Source organism: Podarcis muralis, chromosome 5 (genome assembly GCF_964188315.1).
Source record: "Podarcis muralis chromosome 5, rPodMur119.hap1.1, whole genome shotgun sequence".
Classification (NCBI taxonomy): Eukaryota; Metazoa; Chordata; class Lepidosauria; order Squamata; family Lacertidae; genus Podarcis; species Podarcis muralis.
This window is the reverse complement of record NC_135659.1, coordinates 91755215-91781447: the sequence shown is the minus strand read 5'-3', so window position 1 is coordinate 91781447 and position 26233 is coordinate 91755215. Positions and strand designations below refer to the sequence as shown.

At 44.7% G+C, this 26233-nt stretch overlaps 1 protein-coding gene across 1 annotated transcript in view; it reads left to right on the top strand.

Moving 5' to 3' along the window:
* The window catches only part of CABLES2 (Cdk5 and Abl enzyme substrate 2), a 48829-nt gene that overhangs the window by 7376 nt on the left and 15220 nt on the right, over positions 1-26233 (top strand). The window contains exon 2 of the mRNA XM_028735391.2: positions 25404-25496. Within this exon, the coding sequence (XP_028591224.2) occupies positions 25404-25496 (93 nt within the window). The remainder of the gene's footprint in view (positions 1-25403; positions 25497-26233) is intronic.

Below are 26233 nucleotides of genomic sequence, written 5' to 3'. Positions count from 1 at the left end.
GATCTCCAAATGGCAATGACGCATTCCGTTCTGGCAACTGTAACTCTGCTTTAAAGAGCCATTTGGTGCCTAGCTTATATATCTGAGTTTCTAACGCTGGTTGTGATTCCCTTTCAACACTGGCATAAACAGGATTAAAGTTCCAGGCTTCCCGTTGTGACTGACGTTGCATCAGTCCTCCGTGACTGAGCATGAGCCCAGAATTTCTGGAGAGCAACCCTTTGGCTCAGTCCGTATAAGCAAGCCAGGTGCTTTGGTGACCCCTCTTGCAGATCTAGAACAACCCCGTCCTAAAATATACAGGCTGCAGCAGCATCCAGGCTCTGCCTGCATCATATAAATCATAATTCAGCCTCTTCCTGTGCCAAGCCACATTCAAAAGGAGCAGTCACAGCATGGTTGCTGCGCAATGTCCTTGCTGTGACCCTTTGAACAAGCTTCTCTTTCTTGCCAGATCTCCTTCCACTTTGCCAGATGCACGTAACTGGCAGAAAATGCAAGGCTGGAAGCTTGTCAGGTTAAGGCAGCAGGTGTGCCTCCTGTCTGTATTGTGGATTGTACTTCTCTGGTGTTGCTTAAACAACCAGATGCAGCCCTTAAAGGCTCAGAACAGAGAGAACTGCCCTACACCAGGATCAGACTGTTCCTCCATTTAGTCTTTGGTTTTCTGTGCATCAATGGGCAGTTCTTTCTCCATAACCTTATCCTCTTAGCTGCAGATTGCACCTGCATGCGCAAAGCACAGACTCCAACACTGAGTCTCGTTCCTGACCCATTTGTTTGCTTTCATTAATGATATGCTGTAACATAGCTACCCAGTGTCCTCCATGTTAGCCCTAGGCAGCCTGGCACCGGGTAGGATAGAACACGACCATTGTAGTAGTAGCTGGTGGGTTTTAGCCTCTAAGGAAGGGACTGCCTTGGGACTGATTTTTTGCAAGCCCTTTCTTGGCTAAAGGACAGGGTATAAATGCTGTAAAAATAAAATTCATAGTATGAGCTAGCTGGTGATTTGTAATAAACCAAACTAAACCTAGACAGCATCTTGCCAACAAAGGTCCGTATAGTTAAAGCTCTGGTTTTCCCAGTAATGATGTATGGAAGTGAGAGCTGGACCATAAAGAAGGCTGATCACCGAAGAATTGATGCTTTTGAATTATGGTGCTGGAGGAGACTCTTGAGAGTCCCATGGACTGCAAGAAGATCAGACCTCTCCATTCTGAAGGAAATCAGCCCTGAGTGCTCACTGGAAGGACAGATCCTGAAGCTGAGGCTCCAATACTTTGGCCACCTCATGAGAAGAGAAGACTCCCTGGAAAAGACCCTGATGTTGGGAAAGATGGAGGGCACAAGGAGAAGGGGACGACAGAGGACGAGATGGTTGGATAGTGTTCTCGAAGCTACCAACATGAGTTTGACCAAGCTGCGGGAGGCAGTGGAAGACAGGAGTGCCTGGTGTGCTCTGGTCCATGGGGTCACGAAGAGTCGGACACGAGTGAACGACTAAACAACAACAACTCTCAGCTGAGATTTCTTCCAGAAACATTAATCAGGGGAGCAGGTGGCCTCTCTCATTGGCTTGCTTTCCTTACAGTTTCTCCATCCTCTGGAAGCAATGGAAGGAGCAAAGTGGCATTGCTAGGTAAACATCCCGTAATATCATCCCTTTCTGGTGATAGGGAAGACAGAGAATCATATGAAGCTGCCTTTATATCAAGTCAGCCCACCTAGCTCAGTATAGCCTACACTGACTGCCAGCAGCTGCCCAGGGTTTCAGGAAAGCAGCCCACCCCTACCTGGCAATGCCAAGGATTGAACCTGGGACCTTCGGTGTGGAAACCAGATTCTGTACCACTGAGCCACAGCCCTGTCCCAGGGAAGGCTACGAGACCTCCTCTCCCATGCACAGTAAATATCACAGGAAGGAACATGGGCACAGGAAGTACATGAGGAACGTGGAGGAACACCTGCCCAACCCCACTGCCTGTGCTGTGATTGGGTCCTGGAAACCTTGTTGTCGACCCTGTCCCCGAATTCCATGGTGCAGCAGACCATAATTCCATCTGTGTGATCCAGGGGGATTGAAGTGTGGTGGAGGTCAATTTGTGCCTCATTAATGAGCAGCTGACAGCAAAGTTTTTGCAGTTGCAAAAGAGCATGCTCTCCAGCTGAGGCTTGGAGGTGGCCTTGCCCTTCTGGGGCAAGCCAGCTAAGTTTAGACTGAAAGGTCTTCGGGGCAGGTGAACTTTGTTGGCTTTGTGGTGCTGATGTGTATCCCTGGAAGTGCAAGCAAGATCCAGTGTGGGAAACTTCACATCATTTATATCTGAACCCCTTTAGGGGGTGGAGAGAGGAGCTGGAGAATAGCTGCTCAGCATCAAATAAAGAAAAGAGCATTAAAACCTTGTCCCTGCAGGCTTCAAAATTAATGACTTGTAGGGCTGACACGATATTGACTCAGGCTGTTCTTACATAAGAGGCCAGGGTAGCTTTATTTAGTATATGGTGTTTGACTCTCTCTTCTTCTTTTTTGGGTGTCTTTTGAGAGCAAATATTCGGAACTCAAATGGCATGTTGACATTCTAAGAGAATCAGTTACACAATTAGGAAAGGGTACAGCAAAAGCCACAATTAGGAATTGCACTTTTGAAACAGAATCTAAAAGCCGTTCTTCCGAAGGAGGGCAGATCAGTTGGCTTCAGCATTTTCTTGGCAGGAGTTTTCTTGGAGCACAATCGCAGCAGCGAGTGAAAAAGATAATAGTAGTATTTTTAGCCTTTTTGAGAGATGGGGTGCCTTTATCTGGTTAGAAAAAGCCAAACTACAAAGCAAAGGAAGAGAAAAGGGGCAGGTTGCAACTAGGACCAAGCATCTGTTCTAAATGCTAAAACATGGGGATGTGTGCAAGAAAACTCTTAGTACATATCTAGTTTGTAAGCTCGGGAACGCGGGTGGCGCTGTCAGTTAAACCACAGAGCCTAGGACTTGCCGATCAGAAGGTTGGCGGTTCGAATCCCCGCAAAGGGGTGAGCTCCCATTGCTCAATCCCTGCTCCTGCCAACCTAGCAGTTTGAAAACATGTCAAAAGTGCAAGTAGATAAATAGGTACCGCTCCGGCGGGAAGGTAAACGGCGTTTCCGTGCGCTGCTCTGGTTTTGCCAGAAGCGGCTTAGTCATGCTGGCCACATGACCCGGAAGCTGTACGCCAGCTCCCTTGGCCAATAAAGCAAGATGAGCGCCGCAACCCCAGAGTCGGTAACGACTGGACCTAATGGTCAGGGGTCACTTTACGTTTACTTTACATTGTAAGCTCAGTGGGGCAGGGACTTATATGCTGCTTTGTTACTCCATTAGTGGGCCTTGGTGCCCCAAATTTCAGCAGTGCTCTGTGCGACTCCAAAATCCGGCACCCCATACCACCTCTTGCCTTCCACTGGACATAATAGGTAATATATAGGTAATACATATTCAACTCTGTTTGGCCTAGTCATCAATCTGAAAGCCTTGTGCATTTTCCTGTTTTGTGATCACCTCTGCACAGGCCCCTTTCTGGTTATCCATATGCAGTTATGCTGTCAATATACCTCGGAAGAAAAACGTTTCATAGGAGAGGCAAAGTGAATGCCAAACGCTGGGTCTTTTCAAAGCCCTCAGGGTTTTCGCTTAGCCATTCTCACTTATTCCTTGCATGGGATGCTACTGGAAGTGTGCAGGGAGACTTGGGATGCTGCTGGGAGGGGGGAAAGGTGGGGTTTTGTGTTAGGGGAGCAAGCAAGTGAGCTGTGTGGATCTAAACAGAAACCAAAAGTGTTCGAGCCCCACCACGTTGGGCGAAAGTTTCCTGCATTGCAGGAGGTTGGGCTAGAATGCTAGATGATCCTCATGGTCCCTTCCAACTCTTAGGATTCCACAAAGTTCAAAAGAGCCACTGCCCAGGACGCACCTTGCAGAATGCATTGATAACCTAAGGCTTGTATATGTGGACTTTGTGCACACCATACATTTAATGTGCATTGCTTCTTCCATGGGAACTGTAGTTTGTTAAGGACACTGGGAATTGCAGCTCTGGGGGGAAACCACAGTTCCCAGACTCCTTTGGCAGAAGCCATGTGCTTGAAACTTGAAGCTCATGGCGTCTATGCAGGCTTCCCTGACACAGTTTTCCACGCTAATCGGGAAATGCCAATCTCCCAGGTGAGAGATGGGACTCTGGGAGGGTCCCTCACTTCCTGTGTGAGACAAGAGCTACCTTTGAGAGTGGACTCTGTATTTTCTCTCCCCCCCCCCCAACATCTATTTTTGTCATACCTTGGGTTGCGAACGCTGTGGGTTGTGCGTTTTCGGGTTGCAGACCACGGCGAACCCGGAAGTACCGTTACTTCCAGGTTTTGGCGCATGTGCAGAAGCGCAAAATGGCGTCATGTGCAGAAGCACTGAATCGTGTCATGCGCGTACACAGACGCAGCGCTTCAGGCTGTGAACGCTGTGGGTTGCGAACGTGCCTCCCGCACGCATCACGTTCGCAACCAGAGGTAAGACTGTATTTGGATTAGTTCCTTTTATCTTGTTGTACCAGGAAAAAGCTTTAATAATAAGGAGAAAAATGTCACCTGCCTTAAGCCCTCCTGGCAAGAAATGAGAACAGTGGGTTTGTCGCTGCGCACCTTCCCATAGGCAGCACGCTTGCTACGATTGCCAAATAAAAGAACCCCCGGCGTGCTCTGCCTTTTCTTCTCCTCTCGCCACTCCTTTTTAAAATTAGCTTCCTTTTCGGTTTTGATCCCTCTGCTTTCTGCTCCTGCTTTCGGTCCCTTGGTTTTCTCAAAGGGAAAGGTGTGGAGAGAAGGGGGGAGCACATTGTGGCAGGGCTAGATTTAAAATGAATTTTTGCAAGTGGTCCAGGGGGGAAAAAGAGGCCAGATTCTCTCAGTGGCATCCAAGATAGCTGAAGGGCTTTGAAAACTTGACAGGTTATGAAAGCTCGGAGAAATCTGAGGAAGGCAAAGACATCTGCCTGACTACGCAGCTTTTGATTATGTTCTTCTGAAGTCCCAATGCGGCCTTGAAGGGGGTGGAGGGAGAGAGACGCATCTGGGTAAGCAAATAGATCAGCAGCAGCAGATGTAAATGGCTCTATATTTCAACTTCCTGCTAGAAAGACACTGCCATTTAGGATGTTTGAAAGGCCTTGACTGGTTTGGGGACCCTGGCTCCGAAGACCAGGGCACTCCGTTCCTTCAGAATAGAAATTGAGCTGGGAGGACCCATTAGGACAGTTGGTGGGGGGAAGGCCGATCCCCATCTACAGTGGTGCCCCGCAAGACGAATGCCTCGCAAGACGGAAAACCCGCTAGACGAAAGGGTTTTCCGTTTTTGAGTTGCTTCGCAAGACAATTTTCCCTATGGGCTTGCTTCACAAGATGAAAACGTCTTGCAAGTCTTGCGTTTTTCCCCCGCTCCCCCCCCCCCCTTTTTCAAAGCCGCTAAGCCGTTAATAGCCTTTTAACAGCTTAGCTGCTAAGCCCGCTAATAGCGCTAAATTGCTAATAGCGCTAATCCGCTAATAGGCTTGCTTCGCAAGACGAAAAAACCGCTAGACGAAGAGAATCGCGGAACGGATTCTTTTCGTCTTGCGAGGCACCACTGTACTGGTAGTTCAGCGGATGAATTGCAGCAGAATTGCAAAGGGTTTCTGACCCTTGGCTGTTCAGTCGCTGCAAAAAGCTTTCTACCGCTTTCCTTCTAGGATACTCAAGGACGGGTTGGCGAAATGAAATCTGCTTCATAGAAGCAGGTGAAAAGATGGTGAGCAGGGTTTGAAATTAGCAGGGTTCCAGGTGCATTTTGCACCTGAAGGTTCTCCATTTGCAAGCCCCTCAAGAAGTCTGGGTGCCATTTTCTGTGCTTGGCTAACACTCAAGGATTGCTGAAATGCATGTGCTTTGAAGCCTCAAACTATATGTTAAGGATAGATGAGATGTTAAGGAGTTTAACAATAAAGAGAGGAGTGTTTTGAAAACTGAAGTATGATACCAATATTTTTATTGTCAACACCAAATGAAACACGTACTGTATTAACAATTTCTGATAAAATTGTAATATTAACAATGTGCCGCTTATGTCAATTGTGTATAAATTCATGCTTACAAAAGTGATAAATAAAAGTGTTGCCGACCTCCCCCCCCCCCCACCCAAAGTGGCGACTAGACATTCTGTTTTGGCGCCCACAACCTAGGTCCCAGAAGCCATTTGGCTCTTAGGTTTTCTATCCCAGTTTCTAACACAGACGGTGAGTTCAGTTCTCGAAATATTGCGCTTTACTGCTTCTGCACAAATGAGAGAGTCCCTGTGTTAAAGAGCTTGCAGTCTAAAAGCAAGACTGGAAAGAGAATGAGGACTGGGTGAAAGAGCAACATGGGGTTGTTGTGAACAAATGAATGCAGTGGCACAGAGTTAGACTTTGCTGCGCTTCAAGTCTTTTGTGTCGCTTGCTTTTTTTGCAAGAGCATCATGGAAAAGGTGTGTTTGGAGGGATTTGAAGGAGGGGAGAGGTGGCTTTCCATTGTAGGTGAAGAAGAAGAGAGGTTCATGCTGGCGGGGGCGACAATAAAAAGCTGTAACAGCAACGGCAAGCTTTATTGGGGATGCTGCAAGCAGTGCCCCCAGCTTAGTGCTCTGATTTTGTGTTGGCTGTCAGGTTGCTCGCTGCTTAAAGTGTTGCTCAGTGCAGTTCTGCTACCCAACAGGGACAGGACTGGGAGTTGTAACATGCTTGATAGTGGAGATGACAGCAGATGCCTCCGGGCTAGAAATGTGAGTTCGGTTACCTGCAAAATGGCTGATTGCTGCACAATTCCAGAGGCTGTTGCATTGTGCTGTGGAAATAAGATCTCTGCCCTGCTGGGCATGTGAGAAGGAAAAGGGACTTTTGTTTCCTGCAGTGAGTCACAACCGTGCTACCGAAACTACCAAAATAGAAATGGCCGGATAATCCTTCATAAATTGTGTAACATCCAGGCATAATTCAGGGGGTTGACTTTTGCCCCGAGAGGCCCAGTGGAATGGGCAAGCTTTGGGCTTCCAGATGTTGTTGATCTCCAGCTCCCATCCAGTGTTCGAAATTAGCCAGGTGCGTTTTGCTACTGGTGCATGTCCAATTGCAACTACATGGAGATTTCTGGGCGCCAGGTTGGCGACCACAGTTTAAAAACCTCTGCCTTGATCCTTCACTAATTTCATTTGCACTATGTGTGTCTCTCCATCTTGCATACTGGGAATTTAGAGCATGCTACAGATCAAGCAAGGGACGCGGGTGGTGCTGTAGGTTAAACCACAGAGCCTAGGACTTGCCGATCAGAAGGTCGGCGGTTCGAATCCCCGCAATGGGGTGAGCTCCCATTGTTCGGTCCCAGCTCCTGCCAAGCTTGCAGTCTGAAAGCACGTCAAAGTGCAAGGAGATAAATAGGTACCGCTCCGGCGGGAAGGTAAACGGCGTTTCCGTGCGCTGCTCTGATTCACCAGAAGCGGCTTGGCCATGCTGGCCACATGACCCGGAAGCTGTCTGCGGACAAACGCCGGCTCCCTCGGCCTATAGAGTGAGACAACCCCAGACTCATCTGCGACTGGACCTAATGGTCAGGGATACCTTTACCTTTACAGATCAAGCAATGTGGTTGAGATCATAGAATTCTGGCATTGGAAGGGAACCCCAATGGTCATTTAGTCCAACTCCATGGTGAATAGACATTCCATTTTGGCAACCACAACCTAGGTTCAAGGTACCATTTGGCACCTAGCTTATATACCTGAGTTTCTAATACTGTTCCTATCAGCCCCAGACAGCAAGAACAGTATTTGGGTATGATGGTAGTTATGGTCCCTGTAACATCATAGCTCTCAGCGGCTAGGATTAAGCCTGTGTGGGATGACTCTTCTTATAACTGGGTATTGTTGGGGCTGTCGCCTGATTAAGGAAACCTCGTTTGATTTGATTTGATCTGATCTGATTCAATCTGCATGTGAGCGAAACTGCCCCAGCAAGAAGTATTCTCTATGTGTGACTGTATAAAAGTAACCACTGCCAATCCATTATTCAGCTTTTGTCATTGGTGTGCATTTTGGTGGTTTTGTGACCAGATTCCTGCAATGGTGTGTGCTAGAAACTGAACACGTAATACGTATCTGTCCCTTGAACTCTGTAAATCCTTTTGTTGCTGTTTCTTGACTTTAAACTGGCAGAGGAGCAAGCTCTGCTTCTTGAGTTCTGTAAAGGGGCCAGTTGCATCCGTTTCAGAGCTGTCTGCACCGTAATTCAGTGGCAGAGCACATTCTGTGCATGCAAAAGGTTCTGTCCCGGACATCTCCAGGCAGCGCTGGAGAAGATTCCTCTTGGAGATCCACTCTCAAAGTAGACAGTACTGAGCTAAATGGAACAGTGGTCTGAAATCTTTAGAAGGCAGCTCCCTACATACAACAGCAGCTGCTGCCACTCTAAATTATTGTGATGCTTGGTTTGGTCACTTAGCCAGCAGTATACCACATGTTGAAAAATCAGTCTTCAGTACTCGCTTCCAGGATCACCGCAATTGGAACTTGAGTGACCTCTTGGAGATAAAATGATTGTGCTTTATAAGTCATCTGTGTGATGTCTGAGGGCCACAAATACCCTCCTTCCTTCTCTCAAATGAGTGGGAAGCTTGTAACGGATGACCGTGAATGTGCTTTTATTTCTCAGACTAGAGATGGATATTTTTTAAAGCACTTTCCGGGGGTTTTCACAGCCCACTTCTTCTCAAAATGTCAAATATCTCCGCTTCCTGCCATGTGAAATAGTATGGAGTGTTTTTAAGCTGTCATGATTTGTAAAGAACTCTGAAAGAGGCACAACTGCAATATTTGCTCAGAGCAAAACGCAAATGAAAAGGAGCCTACATTTTGCCACTTCCCAGGTCCCATAATTTTGGAGGTGTTGATTTATGAGGTTTCCGCCTTTCTTACTCTGTAACAATTCAGGAATTGAGTTTTTCAATAATAATAATAATAATAATAATAATAATAATCATAGGCATCAATTGTAGCCTAGTTAGAGCTGATGAAGTGTAACAAAGGAAGCTGCCTTATACCGAGTCAGACTGTTGGGCAATCTCACTCAATATTGTCTACACTGACTGGCAGCAACCCTCCAGGGTTTCAGACTCAGGCATTTCTCTTAACCCTACCTGGAGATACCAGGGATTGAACCACTGAGCTATGACCTTTCCCTAGGTGCTTATTCTGTTATCACTATTATTATTATTTAATAATCATTAAGTTTGTATACCACCCTTCATCTGAAGATCACAGGGCAGTTCACAGCAGAAAAATACAAAATGAGGACACAAAATATATAATAAAACAAAAACAAACCAGTAACCCTCTTCCAGCAAACATTTAAAAGCCCAACACGGGTGGCGCTGTGGGTTAAACCACAGAGCCTAGGGCTTGCCGATCAGAAAGTCGGCGGTTCGAATCCCCGCGACGGGGTGAGCTCCCATTGCTCGGTCCCTGTTTCTGCCCACCTAGCAGTTCAAAAGCACGTCAAAGTGCAAGTAGATAAATAGGTACCGCTCCGGTGGGAAGGTAAACGGCATTTCCGTGCGCTGCTCTGGTTCGCCAGAAGCGGCTTAGTCATGCTGGCCACATGACCCGGAAGCTGTATGCCGGCTCCCTCTGCCAATAAAGTGAGATGAGCGCTGCAACCCCAGAGTCGGTCACGACTGGACCTAATGGTCAGGGGTCCCTTTACCTTTACTATAATGTTAATCAGCCAAAGGCCTGGGTATAGAGAAATGTTTTTGCCTGGCACCTAAAGATATATAATGAAGGCACCAGGCAAATGCCAAAATGGAACGTCTAGTTGCCACAGTTGTGAAGAATATTCTTGTGTCATGAATGGTCCGTGTCACCATTAAGGGGGGAAAAGGTTGGAATATATGTGGGCTGTTCCTGGGTCAAGTGACTTTTTCTAAATTCTCAAAGTTCTTAGCCCAGCTTAAGGTTGTCATCTGAAGTAGCCAGATGTTTAATCAATCACAGCCAATCCCAACATTTGAAAAATAAGACTATAGAGCCATTTTTCCCAAAAAAAGGGCAACTAGACATTCCGTTCTGGCAATGGTAACCTTGGTTTCAGGAGCCATTTGGAACCTAGTTTATATATCTGAGTTTCTAATACTCCCTGCCAGATATGTAACAGGAAGGAGTTCAAAAGGGTGGGTATTGCTACCAAAGGCCTGATTCCTGCAGCACTGGGAGTGGACCTCCTGATGTGATGAAATCTTCGGGAGGCCGTCTCCTGTGGAGCACAGTGATCAGTTGCAGATATATGGGGGTGAGGAATTTTATTTAATTTTATGCCAATATGGGTACAGTAATCCTAGCCTAACTCACAGGGTGGCATTTGCAAAACCTTTTCAGTAAGATTGTAGTATGTGAAGCTCTTTGCACGCTGTAAAACACAACACAAATGCTAAGTACTATGATTTGGGTGCCAGCTGTTCAGAGGGAGAAATTCAGCATCCCACTGGGATGGTTTGAGCCCCTTTCGACGATCCTCGACAGTTCTCTGGCTCGCAGCCAAGACGTCCAGCCTTAAATCATGGCTCTACAATCACACATAGTTTAGGTGTAAGGAGCAGATCTGCCAGTAATCTGTAATAAGGCGGAACAGAGATAAAAATAACCTGTGTTTAATTGGGTGGTGACATTGGTACAATGACTCAGCTATCAAGGAAGTTTTTGAGAAGGGAGGCTACGTGCATCTGCTGCCGTGTAAAGCACATGAGAACCAAAGCAGCAATTTTAAAGGCTCTTTGGCGATGGTTGGCTCAAACTAGTCAAGATCATGTTACAGGGAGGAGGATATTATTTTGCCTTTTGCTTTTAAAAGATCTTGCAGATATGTTTCTGTGAGACTTGATTGTCGTATGTTTCATCTGTAAGATGTTCATAACAGGAATGTGTTGATGATGGGCCATCTAAGAGTACCTTCTGATTGCTGGGATTCTTGCAAAAAATACTGGACTAGCTAGATGAAGGCCTGATCCTGCCAAGCACTTAACACATATTTGAGCAGAAGTGTATTCTCCTTCCTGCTCGGTGCAGATTAGTTATGCCTTGGCTACTCAACTAAATGTGTATTTTTCGTTAATTTAAAACACAGTGGTGAACTGCAGGCAATGCAAGATGATTGCACGACATAATTCCATAGCTCAGGGGCAGAGCATCTGTGTTGCACACAGAAAGTTCCAGGTTCGATCCCCCGGCATCTCCACGTGCAGCACTGACAATGACTGAGCTGGATAGGTCCATGGTCTGACTCGGGACAAGGCAAATCCCTGTCTTCCTTCTTTGGGTTGGCTACAGCAAGGTCCTAGGTGCTCCAGTTTCCGCATGGGTGTCGTCAACCCACAACTGCTATTGTTGTTGCCTGCCTCCAGCAGAGAGCAAGAACAAGTCAAATAGGTGGTGGTAAAGATTCCTACAGGATAAGGCTTAATTTTAGAGTGGAGAGGAGGGGATGACATCACAAAAGGGATTATATTATGTCCCTGGGAAAGAACTGCCTGTTCCAGTCTATGAAGTTGAAGTCCTTCTGTGACCTCCAGTGTGGCATTGTCCTTATGTCTCCACCCAACTATTTTTATTGCAACCTATCCACAGGGTTCTCATAACCCTGGCAGGGACAGACTCAGCCAGTTTTAATCTCCTGGTTAAAATGTTCAGAATACAGGCGTACTTTTACAAGATTAGAGGAGGTTTGCTGGGTCATACGCAAGGCCTGTGTAGTCTAGCATCCTGTTCCCACAGTGGCCAGCCACATGCCAGTGGGATGAATAAAGACCTAGGGAATTTAAAGGCAACCAAAGCTGGATTCAGCCTTGTTAGTGCTCTTCAGCAGAGAAACAGTCTGTACCCTGAAGTATATGTTGACTTAGGACTCAGACGCACAAACCTTTAGCCCAATATTCACATGCCCATCAGTCCCATGCATCTTGTTGTTGTTGTTTAGTCATTTAGTCGTGTCCGACTCTTTGTGACCCCATGGACCAGAGCACGCCAGGCACTCCTGTCTTCCACTGCCTCCCGCAGTTTGGTCAAGCTCATGTTCATAGCTTCAAGAACACTGTCCAACCATCTTGTCCTCTGTTGTCCCCTGCATCTTATTAGAGGTGATAAAAAGTATGGTACAGTTACATAAGCTTCAGGTTGCAGACTCTGCTAACCTAGAAATAGTGCCTCAGGTTAAGAACTTTGCTTCAGGATGAGAACAGAAATTGCACGACGGCGGCCCGGCGGCAGCAGGAGACCCCATTAGCTAAAGTGGCACCTCAGGTTAAGAATGTACCTCCAGAACAAATTAAGTTTTTAACCTGAGGTACCACTGTATTGTTGTTTTCACTTGTTTTCCTTACCTGTTATTATTATTATTATTTTACATTTTATGGTTCCTAGAGATGGTGATTTGTGATTAATACATGTTTATTATATATTTGCATTTCTTGACTATTTTATTTGCATTTCTAGGGATTAGGGTTGGGGTTGGTGACAACTTTGTAATATCAAGGGCTCGAGGAACTCAGACATTTGGGAATCCCTGTGTATCAAGTATAGGATAATATGCAAAAATTATCCTACACAATTAAATGTGGGTCATTTCAGCCTGCAGAGTTAAAGGTTATCACCTACTTTTAAAATATGTTTTGTCAACATATTTTGTCAACATATTTTTAAGGTGTTTTATTTTGTGAGCTTCAACACTTCAGCTATGTTGCAGAGCATGCGCAAAGTGTGATTTGGCGCTTCTGCGCATGCACGACTGCTGAAACCCGGAAGTAATCTGTTCCAGTACTTTCGGGGTTCAGCGGTCCATAACCCAAAAAACCGCAACTTGAAGCGTCTGTAACCCGAGGTATGACTGTATTCCTTTGACTGCTGGCATTCATTAGTACATTCTGGCCCTTTTTGCTGTGCTTAAATCTGGAACTTAAAAAAAACTGTGTTCATTCTGTAACCTCCTTCTTAACAGTCCCATAAATATAACCAAAAGTTCAAGAACAGATGAAGATGATGTGGGCTGTCGTCTTTGATTATCGGAGCCTGTGGCCCAGTTCCTCCCGGTAGCCATCTCTTACTAAAGTCTTAATTCTTCATGAAACCTGACATTTATATCTAATGTACAATATGCCATTAAACTTGATGAGCGAAAGCTTCATTACAGATAGGGCTTTCCATGTCTTCAAATAAAAATCCCCGTTGGTTTTTAATGCTTCGCTTCCCAGAACTGCAGAGCCATAACCATGGTATATTGGCACCGTCGCCTGGTATTTAATGAATATATAGGTACTACTTGAAATCCATCCTTCATCTTCCTACCTCAGCCTTCTGGCATCTGCTTGTAAAAGACTATATAGATAGGCCATATTATTGCTGTAACAATATACCAGATTTTGACGCCCCTGTCACAAATGGGGATTTTTTGCAACAGGCATCCCTTAGGTTTACAGGATTTCACTTTTGGGGAGCCCTTTGTGTGTGTGTTTGCAATATATATTAGTTCTTACTTAATCATAGAATTGTAGAGTTGGGAGGGACCACAAGGGTCATCTAGTCCACCCCCTGCAATTCTGGAATCTCAGCTGAAGCATCCATGACAGGTGGCCATCCAGCCTCTGCTTAAAAACCTCCAAGGAAGGAGACTTCACCACCGCCCAAGGGCGTCTGTTCCACTGTCGAAATCTCTTGGTGCTGCAGCAGCTGTACTTTGAAACCGAGACCATATGACACCAGTCCTGAAAGATCTTCATTGGCTCCCGGTACGTTTCCGAGCACAATTCAAAGTGTTGGTGCTGACCTTTAAAGCCCTAAACGGCCTCGGTCCTGTATACCTGAAGGAGCGTGTCCATCCCCATCATCCAGCCTGGACACTGAGGTCCAGTGCCGAGGGCCTTCTGGTGGTTCCCTCACTGCAAGAAGTGAGGTTACAGGGAACCTGGCAGAGGGCCTTCTCGGTAGTAACGCCCGCCCTGTGGAACGCCCTCCCATCAGATGTCAATGAAATATACAACTATTTTACTTTTAAAAGACAACGAAGGCAGCCCTGTTTAGGGAAGTTTTTAATGTCTGATGCTGTATTGTTTTTAATATTCGGTTGGAAGCCGCCTAGAGTGGCTGGGGAAACCCAGCCAGATAGGTGGGGTATTATTATTATTATTATTAACGTCTTTATACCAGACAGGAACCTTTGTTGTGTGGTTTTGACACCTGCTAACAACATTTTCGTTGAGGCAAGCCTACCCAGACATGTTGTTTTATTATTTGTGGGCCCAGGACTGCAATACTTCAAGGACTGCCTCTCCCCATATGAACCGACCTGGGCCCTGCGATCATCATCTGAGGCCTTTCTTCTTGTGCCCCCTCTGCAAGAGGTCCGGAGGGTGGGAACATGTGAACAGGCCTTTTCTGCAGTGGCTCCCCATTTGTGGAATGCTCTCCCCAGGGTGGCTTGTATAAAATGCAATGGCTGGAAAGGCATTGCATTCCAGCACTAACCCTACTCTTGCATGTTCAAGTGGAAAATACTTCAGGCCACAATATCTTCTTAAGGACAGTTTCACCAGTACTGATCTAGGGAGTCCAGAGTTCCTCACAACCATCATTTGAAAAACAAACAAACTACTCTTCTGAGCCACTGGGCTTTACCACTTGGAGCACAGCCACTGCCACTGCAGTGGCGGCATCCAACCTTATAAATATATATTTACATGATGTCGAATCCTATTCCATTTTCGCACCCTAGTCTTAAATGGCTGAAGACTAATATTCTGGACTGATGACCGAGGGTCACACCTTCGGTTTCTATTCTGTGTCAGTCAATAAAACACACAAGCTCCACGCACATTCTGTTTTCAGATGTGCGCTCTTAAGGAGTGCCAGCAGCGTGGGTGGAAGCCCGAGGGCAGAAAACTTGTACACAGAGTAGACCTTCTGATTCTAGTAGTGTACGTTGGAATTGATTTGCCATGGATGGGCTTCTCCCAGGTGACTTGGCTGGCAACTCTTAGTGGGGAATCCTCAAATTTCTCAATGGCTTCTGTTGAATTTTAGGTTTCTGCGACTTTCCAGATTTTGCTCACTGTGATCCCATTTGCAAACACTTTTGAACTCTGACATAGTGATTTGTCACATACCAGGCTCATTGGTTGCCAGTACATTTTGTTGTGTGAATTTTGCGTGATTCGCCGCGTCCAGGGTTCTGTTTGCTGAATTTAGATGACTAAACTCAGACCCATAGTTTGCATGGGGGGGGGGGTTCTCTCTTTAAAAAGAAAACCCTAAACAAACCAGGTTGTTAGCAGTCTGTGGTATCCATGCTGCATGTATCTTGGTAAATCCCTTTTTGTAATAAGATATTTGGGGGAGCAGGTAGACCGCACAATAACCCCTAGCTTTGCTAGGTTTATGAATGCAAGTTGAATCTGAATATCCAAATACCTGGGACTTAACCAGTGCAGCAGATGGTGACGCGGAAGTCAGAAAGGTTATCTGATCTGCTGTGTGTGCCTCATTTGGAGGAAGTCTCAGGTTTCACATGCTAACAAGGTCTCTCGAATCTTGCATCATGGTGGTGCCAACCAGCCTTAGAGCACAACACATAGAAATAGGAATCATTAGCGTAATCAAAGGAGGACGTGTAGAGATGCTGAAATTTCATTCATTAATGAAACGATGATGGTGATTCACTCTTTCACATGGTTTTACTTCAATGAAATCTAATGAGAGAGAAAGTGGGACGAGCATGTTTTGCTATATTTGCAGTAGTTGTAGGTCACTGTGATTGTTTGGAGGAGGGGCTTTGGTTGCGGGCTGACCCCCTTTTTGTATAAATATCCCTCCCTACACCACGTAATTACTATAGACTGCTCCCCAAGGATAAATATCCTGAAACAGATGTAAAACTTAATGAAACCTTGTGAAATATTCTAAAAACACAAGGTCATAGCTTAAATGCCCATCTAATCTAGGTTTCGGAGAAGATTTAAGTAGGGAGGGGGATATCCTCTTTAAACCAACAGACTGGAAAATACCAGCCTATTTGGGAAGATAAACAGATACTTCCAGTTGAAATAAAGCCAATCTCAGGCTTTCTTAGCTAGTTTGTTCAGAGTTACTTGCAAAAAAGAGCGAGGGAGGCAACCTCACTAGCACCTTCTGTGGAGATGCTTTTGTCCAGTGGTGAGAGATACTCCATTTTCTTATGCCAGTTTATGCAGCCAATAAAACTTTGAAGGCTAAATCCATCTCCCTAATGACTTTCAACTTGGATTACAAAAGAGCTGGCCAGTTAGCTTTTGTGGGGGCGAAGCAAGGGATTAACAAGGATTCATATTCAGAACTGGAACGCTGGATAGCTCTCGCTATTTAGGATTCACTTCTGTGGCATGAAATCCCAAGTGCTGTAGGTGAGCTGGATCAGAATATCACAGCTGCCCTGTTGCAAAGTACTCCGCATGGCTTTCAACAAGGAATAAAAATATAACATTTGGTAACAACAGGAACTATAAGTATAAATATATCAGAAAAACAATGGGGGGGAGGGGTCTTTTCCTAAACACATTCTTTACACCTGCCTGATCGGCTAATCCCTAGATTCCCATTCTAGCTTGTAAAATTTCCTTGTAGGACCAACTTTTGCTAGATCATTGGCGTTATCTATTGTCCTATTTGCCTCATTCTTGCCCATGCCAGATTCCTAATTATTTCTTTGACTTGTCCCTAGGTATGACTGCTTTTGGAACCCTTTTAGTCAGTAACATTAAAGCCTGACAGACAATGATAGAGGGGTTGCAGGAGTCCTGTGGAATTCCTTTATCCGCTTCTGAAGTGTTGGTCTTGGCATATCCCTATATATAAAGTTGGACACCTGGTGCTTTGCATTCTTCCAAGTTAAATACAGGCTGTACTAAAGAATCGTATCAGTAGCTGTGTGTAGCTGCTTTTTATTGCAGGTAGTGCTTGAAACTTGTGCTTTGTGTACTTTTCAAAGAGCATTGGATCCTAATTTTAGCCAGATGCACGCACTGGGGGCTGTGTGGGTGTGAGTACAGCAGCAATCCATTCTCCCTGTAGTCAAAGCGAGCTAAAAAGCGTCCCCTGGGGGAGCCAATCTGTATCTTTTTCTCCATATGCCTGGAGGGGATTGATGGGCAGCTGTGTGCAATTCTGATCTCTGAATGAGCTCACTGCCTGCCCTTGTTGCATAGCAAAGGGATCAAGTTCCCACGAGTTGCCTTGGCCTCCAGCTAGGCTACCAATAAGAAAAACAAAACAAAACAAAAAGTACCAGCATTTTTCACCTTTGTTTTGGGTTTTGACCATGCTGGTTGTGTGTATTACAGGAAGGAATTGGCACTGGGTGAGATCTGAGCGTACTAAGATTCCCAACTTGCTTTTTTCCTTTAGAGTTATAAAGGCAGTACCTGAATAAGGAAGGAGGCCTGAGTGACCTCATGGCCCTGCATCAAAAAAGCGGGCTGTTGAATGAAACTTACGGATTTTGCAGAGTTAGATAAAATGACTGGAAAAATTAGACACAAGAAAGACCACAAGTTCACCGAGGACTGGAAAAAGTTTACGATTTATCTGGAAAATATCTGTGATGAACAGACAACGCTAGTTGGGTTTAAAGAGGCTTTGTGATGATAAAGGGTATTGTAAAAGAAATAAGAAGAGAGGATTCTATTAACTGGCAATATATTATAAAGAAAATGCGTAACAAACATATAAATATGAGGATTGTGGGAGGAACCGGTGGAAGTCAAAAATTTGTAATTTGTGAAATGGTAAATATGGAAATGTTTAATTAATTTGTAAAAGAAAAATTTGTTAAAAATTTAATTTTAAAAAAAAAGCGGGCTGTTAATGCAAAATAAGCAGACACATTCAGATTATAAAAGTCACAGAGACCAACATTTCTCAGTGTTAAACTTTTATTGCCGAATATAAACTTTCCTTGCATAGATGACCTTGAGAGATTGTTTTCCCGCACACCACCATAATGCGGTTGCCGAAGTTGAAGTACATGAGCAAGACTTTTGAAAGCGTTCAACCCTTGCTCCTCTTGGCTTGTGTGAAAGTGGCAAAGGAAGTTGTTGACGGGATTCTGCTGTAGTAGATGTAAAGGACCCCTGACAGTTATATCCAGTCACAGACGACTCTGGGGTTGCGACGCTCATCTCTCTTTACAGGCTGAGGAAGCCGGCGTTTGTCCAGACAGTTTTCCCTGGTCATGTGGCCAGCATGACTAAGCTGCTTCTGGCGAAACCAGAGCAGCGCACGGAAACGCTGTTTACCTTCCCGCCAGAGAGGTACCTATTTATCTACTTGCACTTTGACGTGCTTTCGAACCGCTAGGTTGGCAGGAGCTGGGACTGAGCAACGGGCGCTCACCCCGTCACGGGGATTCGAACCGCCGACCTTCTGATCGGCAAGCCTAAGAGGCTCAATGGTTTAGATAAGCATTTAGCAATATGGCTGTTAGCCACCGCTGTATGCCTTTGGAGATCAGTTCCTGGGAATCACAGGTGGGAAGAACATCATTGTACTCAGGTTCTGCTTTCAGGCTTCCTACAAGTATCTGGTTGGCCTCTGTGAGAACAGGATGCTGGACGAGATGGACCTTCAGCCTGGCCCAGCAAATTATGATAGCAAATGACCACAAACTAGGCATAATGCTGCAGCTGGTACGTCATGGTGGCATCATTGGATTAACTGGTAAAACTTAAGAGCATTTCTCCCAGTAGTAAAGCAATCATATCAGTGCATAGTTGTTTTAGCATCGGCACGAACGTGCAATAATGCCGGACTGGTCTTGTCCAGCTTTCTCGATGGGCTTTGGGTTTTCTTAACTACTATTCTTTCAGTGGGTGTTAGTGATCAGATGCACATCTTATTATATCCCAGTTGAGTTTGTGCCCTAAATCCACAGAACATTGCTGAGAAAATAGGCAGAAATAAGCCGACATAGTCCAGTGAACTATAAACCAAGAGCTAATCCTGATACCGTTGACCCAGTATATGGCCTGTTCTTGGGATAATTCCATTAGTCGATAAAATGAGGATTATGATTGCTATCTGTGAAACAGAGATCATGACAGATGATTGGGTGTGTTTGTGGTAACATACTATTTTGTTTTGTTTTTAAGTGGGCTTGTTGGACAAAAAAGTAAGTTTTCAAATGATGCCTTTAGAATTTCCCAAGACTGCAGTTCATGGAGTGCCAGGGATGATGGATAAACACCCATATTTGGAGAAAGAATTATACTGCAAAGATACATGTACAGTCTCATGTACAGTATCTATATATTAGATGTGCTAATCATTCTTAAACACCATTTTTTGTTGAATTGTCAGGGCATCTCTATATGTGTAAGATTGCAGAGCGAGAATAGTAATTGGTAATTTAAGTACACAGGTGAATTTTGCAAATCAACTGTAATTGATTTTCCATGTGCATAGATATTTTGTGGTCTTACATGTTTAAGTTTTCACAAAGAGAAGGTTGCAAGCAGGGTGCATTTGATTTAAATCACATTAATTTAAATCACTAGTCAGTAAGACTTGATTTAAATAATATTTTTTTACAGAAAGACTCATTCTTGCTGGTATATTTACATTTACAACCAGATGAAAGTTTAATTTTTGGAATACAGTAATAAATTTTCAGAGTAGTTTTTACAGTTTTATCAAAAATTACTGATTTCGTTATACTATTAGAAATACATAGACCGATAATTATGACATTATTGTCAGGTTTAATAAGTGAACTGTTTATATTTGGTCAACCTTTCTGCTGTACTTTATCAGAAGGAGAAAAATAATCATTTCCTTAATAACAATTTAAACATTTTATTTAACTAAAACAATAACATAGCATATGTATCCATGTTTGTTAACTGATGTGGTTAACAATTGAAAAAAATACTAAGTTTTAGCACACATGAAAAACTTAAACAAATCCTTATTTCCTGATGAATAGCCTTTGGACTATAATGTAACTTAAATAGAAAACTATCTCTAGAACTATTTTTTCTCCAAAAACATTTTATTTTAAAAATCCAATTTAATTTTTTTAAAAAATCTGTTTAGAATTTTAAAAACTGCTTCATTTTTTTTTAATATATCAATGATTTTTATCTACCATTGTTGCAATCTGTAGGTAGAAGAGTCATAGAAGAGCCAGTGTGGTGTAGTGGTTAAGAGCAGCGGACTCGTAATCTGGTGAACTGGGTTCGCGTCTCCGCTCCTCCACATGCAGCTGCTGAGTGACCTTGGGCCAGTCACACTTCTCTGAAGTCTCTCAGCCCCACTCACCTCACAGAGTGTTTGTTGTGGGGGAGGAAGGGAAAGGAGAATGTTAGCCGCTTTGAGACTCCTTCGGGTAGTGATAAAGCGGGATATCAAATCCAAACTCCTCCTCCTCCTCTTCTTCTTCTTCTTCTTCTTCTTCTTCTTCTTCTTCTAGTTTGTTAGCAAAGCACCTGCTTTGTGTGCAGAAGTTCATAGGTTCAGTTGTTTGCATTTATAGGTAGGGCACGGGAAGATGCTAGAGACTCACTACCAGGTAGATGAGGGGTAGCCCACATGGTGCATCCCAGATGTTGCTTGACCCCAACTCCCACCATCTCAATCCAACATGTCCAATGGCCAGGGATAATGAGAGTTGCAGACCAGTTGTATCTGGAGGGCACCACAATGGCTATTCCTGCAGCACACAATACAGAGTTGGATGGGCCGATGGCCTGACGGTATAAGCCAGTTTCCTGTATTCTTACATTTTCATCTGATGATTCACCGATAAAGTAGTCAATGCAAGCTAGCATTGGTGGGGCTGGTCTTAAGGATACACTTGACTGACGTTCCTTTTCCAAGTTTCAGCCAAAGTCAGCACTTGCACCGCAACTGATAGTTGCTGAGTTTGATGTGAAAATCCCCCGCAGTTCTTTCTTGGGCCCAGAGCTCATTGTAACCTTGAACAAATCCTGTGGTGTCTCATCTTTGTTCAACTCCACTTGCTTTGCTAAAAATAATTGCCAAGCGAATTTTGTCTGCAAGGTTGTAGAAATTAATTAAGGTTAGGTAAATGTTAGGTTAGGCTTATTAAACGTATTAATCTCTTCTCACAACAGAGCCCCCCCCCCCCAAGCTGTCAAGGATATAATACAGTAGTTTCTAGCTCTGATCGAGATCTTGGCGAGAGGTGTGCAGTGATGAAAAGTGCCCTGTGTTCCTTTATGTGGGGTGTGTTCTCTGAAGCAGAGGTGCTTTGTCGCGAGAAAATTGTTCCAAGATATTTCCGTTTATTTATATTCTAAACTAAAAAGTTTGTGGAGAGGAACGTAAGATTTTTCCAGCTGCTTAACTTGCTTGCTTGTTCCTGAACAACATTTTGCCATCCTGTTGCAAGAGTGTCTGGAGGCAGTTGGAGGATGGATGGTGGCTAACAGATTGAGGTTGAATCCTGACAAGACAGAAGTACTGTTTTTGGAGGACAGGAGGCGGGCAGGTGTGGAGGATTCCCTGGTCCTGAATGGGGTAACTGTGCCCCTGAAGGACCAGGTGTGCAGCCTGAGAGTCATTTTGGACTCACAGCTGTCCTTGAAGACACAGGTCAAATCCGTGTCCAGGGCAGCTGTTTACCAGCTCCATCTGGTACGCAGGCTGAGACCCTATCTGCCTGCAGACTGCCTCCCCAGAGTGGTGCATGCTCTGGTTATCTCCCGCTTGGACTACTGCAATGTGCTCTATGTGGGGCTAATTTTGAAGGTGACCTGGAAACTACAACTAATCCAAAACGCGGCAGCCAGACTGGTGACTGGGAGCGGCCGCCCAGACCATATAACACCGGTCTTGAAAGACCTACATTGGCTACCAGTATGTTTCCGAGCACAATTCAAAGTGTTGGTGCTGACCTTTAAAGCCCTAAACGACCTCGGTCCAGTATATCTGAAGGAGCGTCTCCACCCCCATCGTTCTACCCAGACACTGAGGTCCACTACCGAGGGCCTTCTGGCGGTTCCCTCACTGCAAGAAGCCAAGTTACAGGGAACCAGGCAGAGGGCCTTCTTGGTAGTGGCGCCTGCCCTGTGGAACGCCCTCCCACCAGATGTCAAAGAGAAGAACAACTACCAGACTTTTAGAAGACATCTGAAGGCAGCCCTGTTTAGGGAAGCTTTTAATGTTTGATGTATTACAGTATTTTAATATTTTTTGGGAAGCCGCCCAGAGTGGCTGAGGAAGCCCAGCCAGATGTTCAGGGTATAAATAATATATTATTATTGTTGTTATTAGGAAAAGTTTTGTTGCTGTTTGCTTGAAGAGGCCACATTTCCTCCTAGGCAACCTTTGGCCAGGGTGAGGTGGGAGGAGCCAGGAGCAAAAAGTGGGCGGAGCAACTAATGTTAATTTCCCCTTCGGACAGTAGGTTCCTTTCCACACACACACTTAAGCATCCCTCTCCTGGGCAAGCAAGAAGAATTATCGGAGTGCAAGGGCACATTCTAACCAGGCACACAATTCTAGCAGTGTGTGAAGCAAGACCAGTGAGAGGTTTAGCTCATGAGGGGGTGTGGCCTGGGGGAAAACTCAAGGGCCAGATAGAGAGGCCTGGAGGGCCACATCGGATCTCCAGGCTTGAGGCTTCCCACCTTTACCAATTGAAATTAGAAATGGATTTTTATTTTTTTTACCAGAAAGTAAAAGCAACCAAGATCCACACCAGAGGAAGATCCCTTTGCAAATTCCCAGGATACTTGTTAAACACATTTGCTTTCTTTGCCCTTTTACTGCTGAAGGAACAGAATTTCCATTAGCTTGTTCTTAAGAGAAGGGCAGTGTTAGAAAGGACATTCCAAAAGGCTTTCCAAAACAGATGGTTTTCAAGTATAGTTACACGGGATTTTAATAACTTGAACACAGCAAATGGATGTGGTGGCAGTGACTAATTGTGGAAATAGCTCCTTTGCAGCTTTCGTTCCAGAGACTAGTTTTTATGTAATTTAATATGCTAATTCGGAGGCGATCGCTCTCAGTGCAGAGGCAAGATGGGAGTATAATAAACCATTCCCAGGATGGATGGATGGATGGATGGTTGTTTACAAGCAGCATTTAGTGCCGTGAATTATATAGAGGAGAACAACTGACATGTTAGTTGCAAGGCACAAATAACTTCATTTTAGAAAGGCCTTGTCCTGAATATGTGAGAAGGAAGGTTTGTAATTTGGATTTGTGATTGTATAGCAATTTACTGTTTTAAGATGGCTATAATTAAATATACCCTCTGGCGCTTGTTTCCCAGAACTGGATGTGTTAAGACCAAGCCACCACATGGTGGTGAAAACCTGATTTTTGGATTAACTGATAAGGAACCTGAGATGGATTATCTGATAAGGAAAGGCAGGATTACCTGGCATTTTAAATAAGCCACAGAGGAGATGGTCACAGCCAGCTGAGATGTTTTGTGGTGGCATTAGTTATCTGGGGTTTCCAGAGTGTACAGGCTGCTTGTCCTGTTCATTTAAACTTATTGGATCTCTGAATGCCATAATAGAGATGAGCTTCACATTGCACAGAAGGAAGTGGCAGAAGTTTTAAGCTGCAGGTGGGAGACCCTGCTTTAGAATGCTTAGACTTTTAATCAGCTCATAATTAATCAAGAGAGATTTAGAGTAGCACTAACCATAATTTGCTATGCGCGTTTTTGTTTTGTTTTGTTTTTTGTTACATGGGGATGAATTTTTAAAAATCCACTAGTGGTATCTCTATTGGGGAGACATTCCAACCTTCATACTAAGTTTTTCTTGCAGGCAAGTCTTCTCTTCTTCTTTTTTACGTAGAGGATTTTCAGAGCATGAGCCTGCAGTCCAAAACTGTATGATCCACCCGCCTCATTCCCATCTTCAGACCAGGAGAGTCACTTGCACGTAGAAGGTGCTGCCAACCCACACTTTTGTTGCAGTGCAGGCCCAGAATAAACCATTTTAGTATGGGTAAAGTTGGAGTGCTGTAAGCCTCCCCCTGCTCATGTTTGAGGAGGGGGAGCAGTAATCTCCCAGCAGCACCTGGCTTCCAGGAAGAGCACTGTGGCCAGGGCCAACTCAGTGAAGGACCAGATCATACAAACTGTGCTGCTGCCACACAGAAGCTGTGCTGCTGCCACACAGAAGCTGGCTGGACTGGCCGTTCAGCACTGGCAGTGTGCTGCACCTCATAGCACACACTACTGCTGGCCACCTCACTCTGCCTAATGGTAGAGCCGGTTCTCACTCGCACACTACCATAGCTGCCTTAGTAAAGGTAAAGGGACCCCTGACCATTAGGTCCAGTCGTGGCCGACTCTGGGGTTGCGGCGCTCATCTCGCTTTATTGGCCGAAGGAGCCGGCGTACAGCTTCCGGGTCATGTGGCCAGCATGACTAAGCCGCTTCTGGCGAACCAGAGCAGCGCACGGAAATGCCGTTTACCTTCCCGCTGGAGCGGTACCTATTTATCTACTTGCATTTTGATGTGCTTTCGAACTGCTAGGTTGGCAGGAGCAGGGACCGAGCAATGGGAGCTCACCCCGTTGCAGGGATTCGAACCACCAACCTTCTGATCGGCAAGTCCTAGGCTCTGTGGTTTAACCCACAGCGCCACCTGCGTCCCATAGCTGCCTTGCCCAGCCTTAAAAGAAGTGTAATGAGGACAGCAGGCATATTGTAAATAGTTGGTCTGCAAGCCTAGGCAAAATAATATATTGAGCCAATTTCTGATTGGGGTAAGGTAGGGATATATGAGCTGAATCCTACATTGGCATGGTGGGTGGTTGTTTTTTGGTGGTTGTTTCTTACCCATGACCAAAAATATTCAGAGTTTCCACGAACGACCCTTGGAAATTCATCAGCAGATCCGTATGAAAGGTGTTCCCTGAAAGTTGAAAGCGACAGCTCGGGAAAGCTTGCATGCCGGGCCACTGTTGTGCTTGAGACGGCTTGCTGATCTCGGAGACCATGAACTAATATTGTTCGCTCTTCGTGGTGTTGTGCATTTTTGCAGAAGGCGTTTTATCTCCCAGCGCTGCTCTCTAGAGTTTTTAGAAGACATAGTGGAATGTGCCAGTGTGCGAAGGTACTTGTTCAAAAGCAGAATTAACCTTCTCTTGTTGCATGCATTGCAAGTCCTTTCCCTCCTGCACCCTTTTCCAAGACAAATTCCTCAGGTCCTGCATGTGTACTCATTCCGACTCCGACATGTGCATCCTTTTAATTACCCTTTTAATTTGCATTTTGCCCGGATCTTACTCGCATTTCCCCCTACCCTCTTAAATCGTAGAACCAAGCACGTATCTGGATCACCAAGACATAAAGGCTTGAAGAAGATCCACTTCATCAAGAATATGAGGCAGTATGACACAAGGAACAGCAGGTAACCTTTCTGTAACTGAAGGAATCCCAGTCCACCTTGCAGTTAAATTATGGCAAATGGCTCTACTCTAGCTGTGGCCTATATGTTCACGAGTGACCATGTTTGGTGCAAAACACCTTGATGTGAAAACCTTTGTAACGGGGGATTATGGGTGGCATTCATCTAAATCAGCGCTACCCAAACTTGGGTCTTCAGCTGTTGTTGGACTACAACTCCCATCATCCCTAGCTGATGGGTCAGAGATGATGGGAATTGTAGTCCAAAAACAGCTGGAGACCTAAGTTTGGGAAACACTGGCAAATCTTACTCTGAGTAAACACAGAGATTTTTTTTTTAAAAAAATATTGATATTGAAAATTTTACAGTAGAGTAGATTAGAATAAATGATAAAGAAGAAATTAGAGAGGAAAAAAGAGGGAAAGGAAGATGAAGAAAAACAAGAGAATACATAATATAATAGCGATAACAAAGTGTCATTAAATGTAAAATATATAATATATACATATATAGACTTATTGTATTCCTGTATACGTTGATTCATGAGTCACTATGGTTTTAATAAATCAAAGGAAGCCATATTTTTGTCTTTCCAACGTATCAGTATTCATCTTTTTGCAGATGTAAGGGAGAGTCCATCTATGTTGACCATTTGTTAAGCCACATATATTAGGAATATAGTTTAAGGTGATGTTATCTTCTGAAATTTTTAACTCACTGAATTTAATGGACTTAGTTGC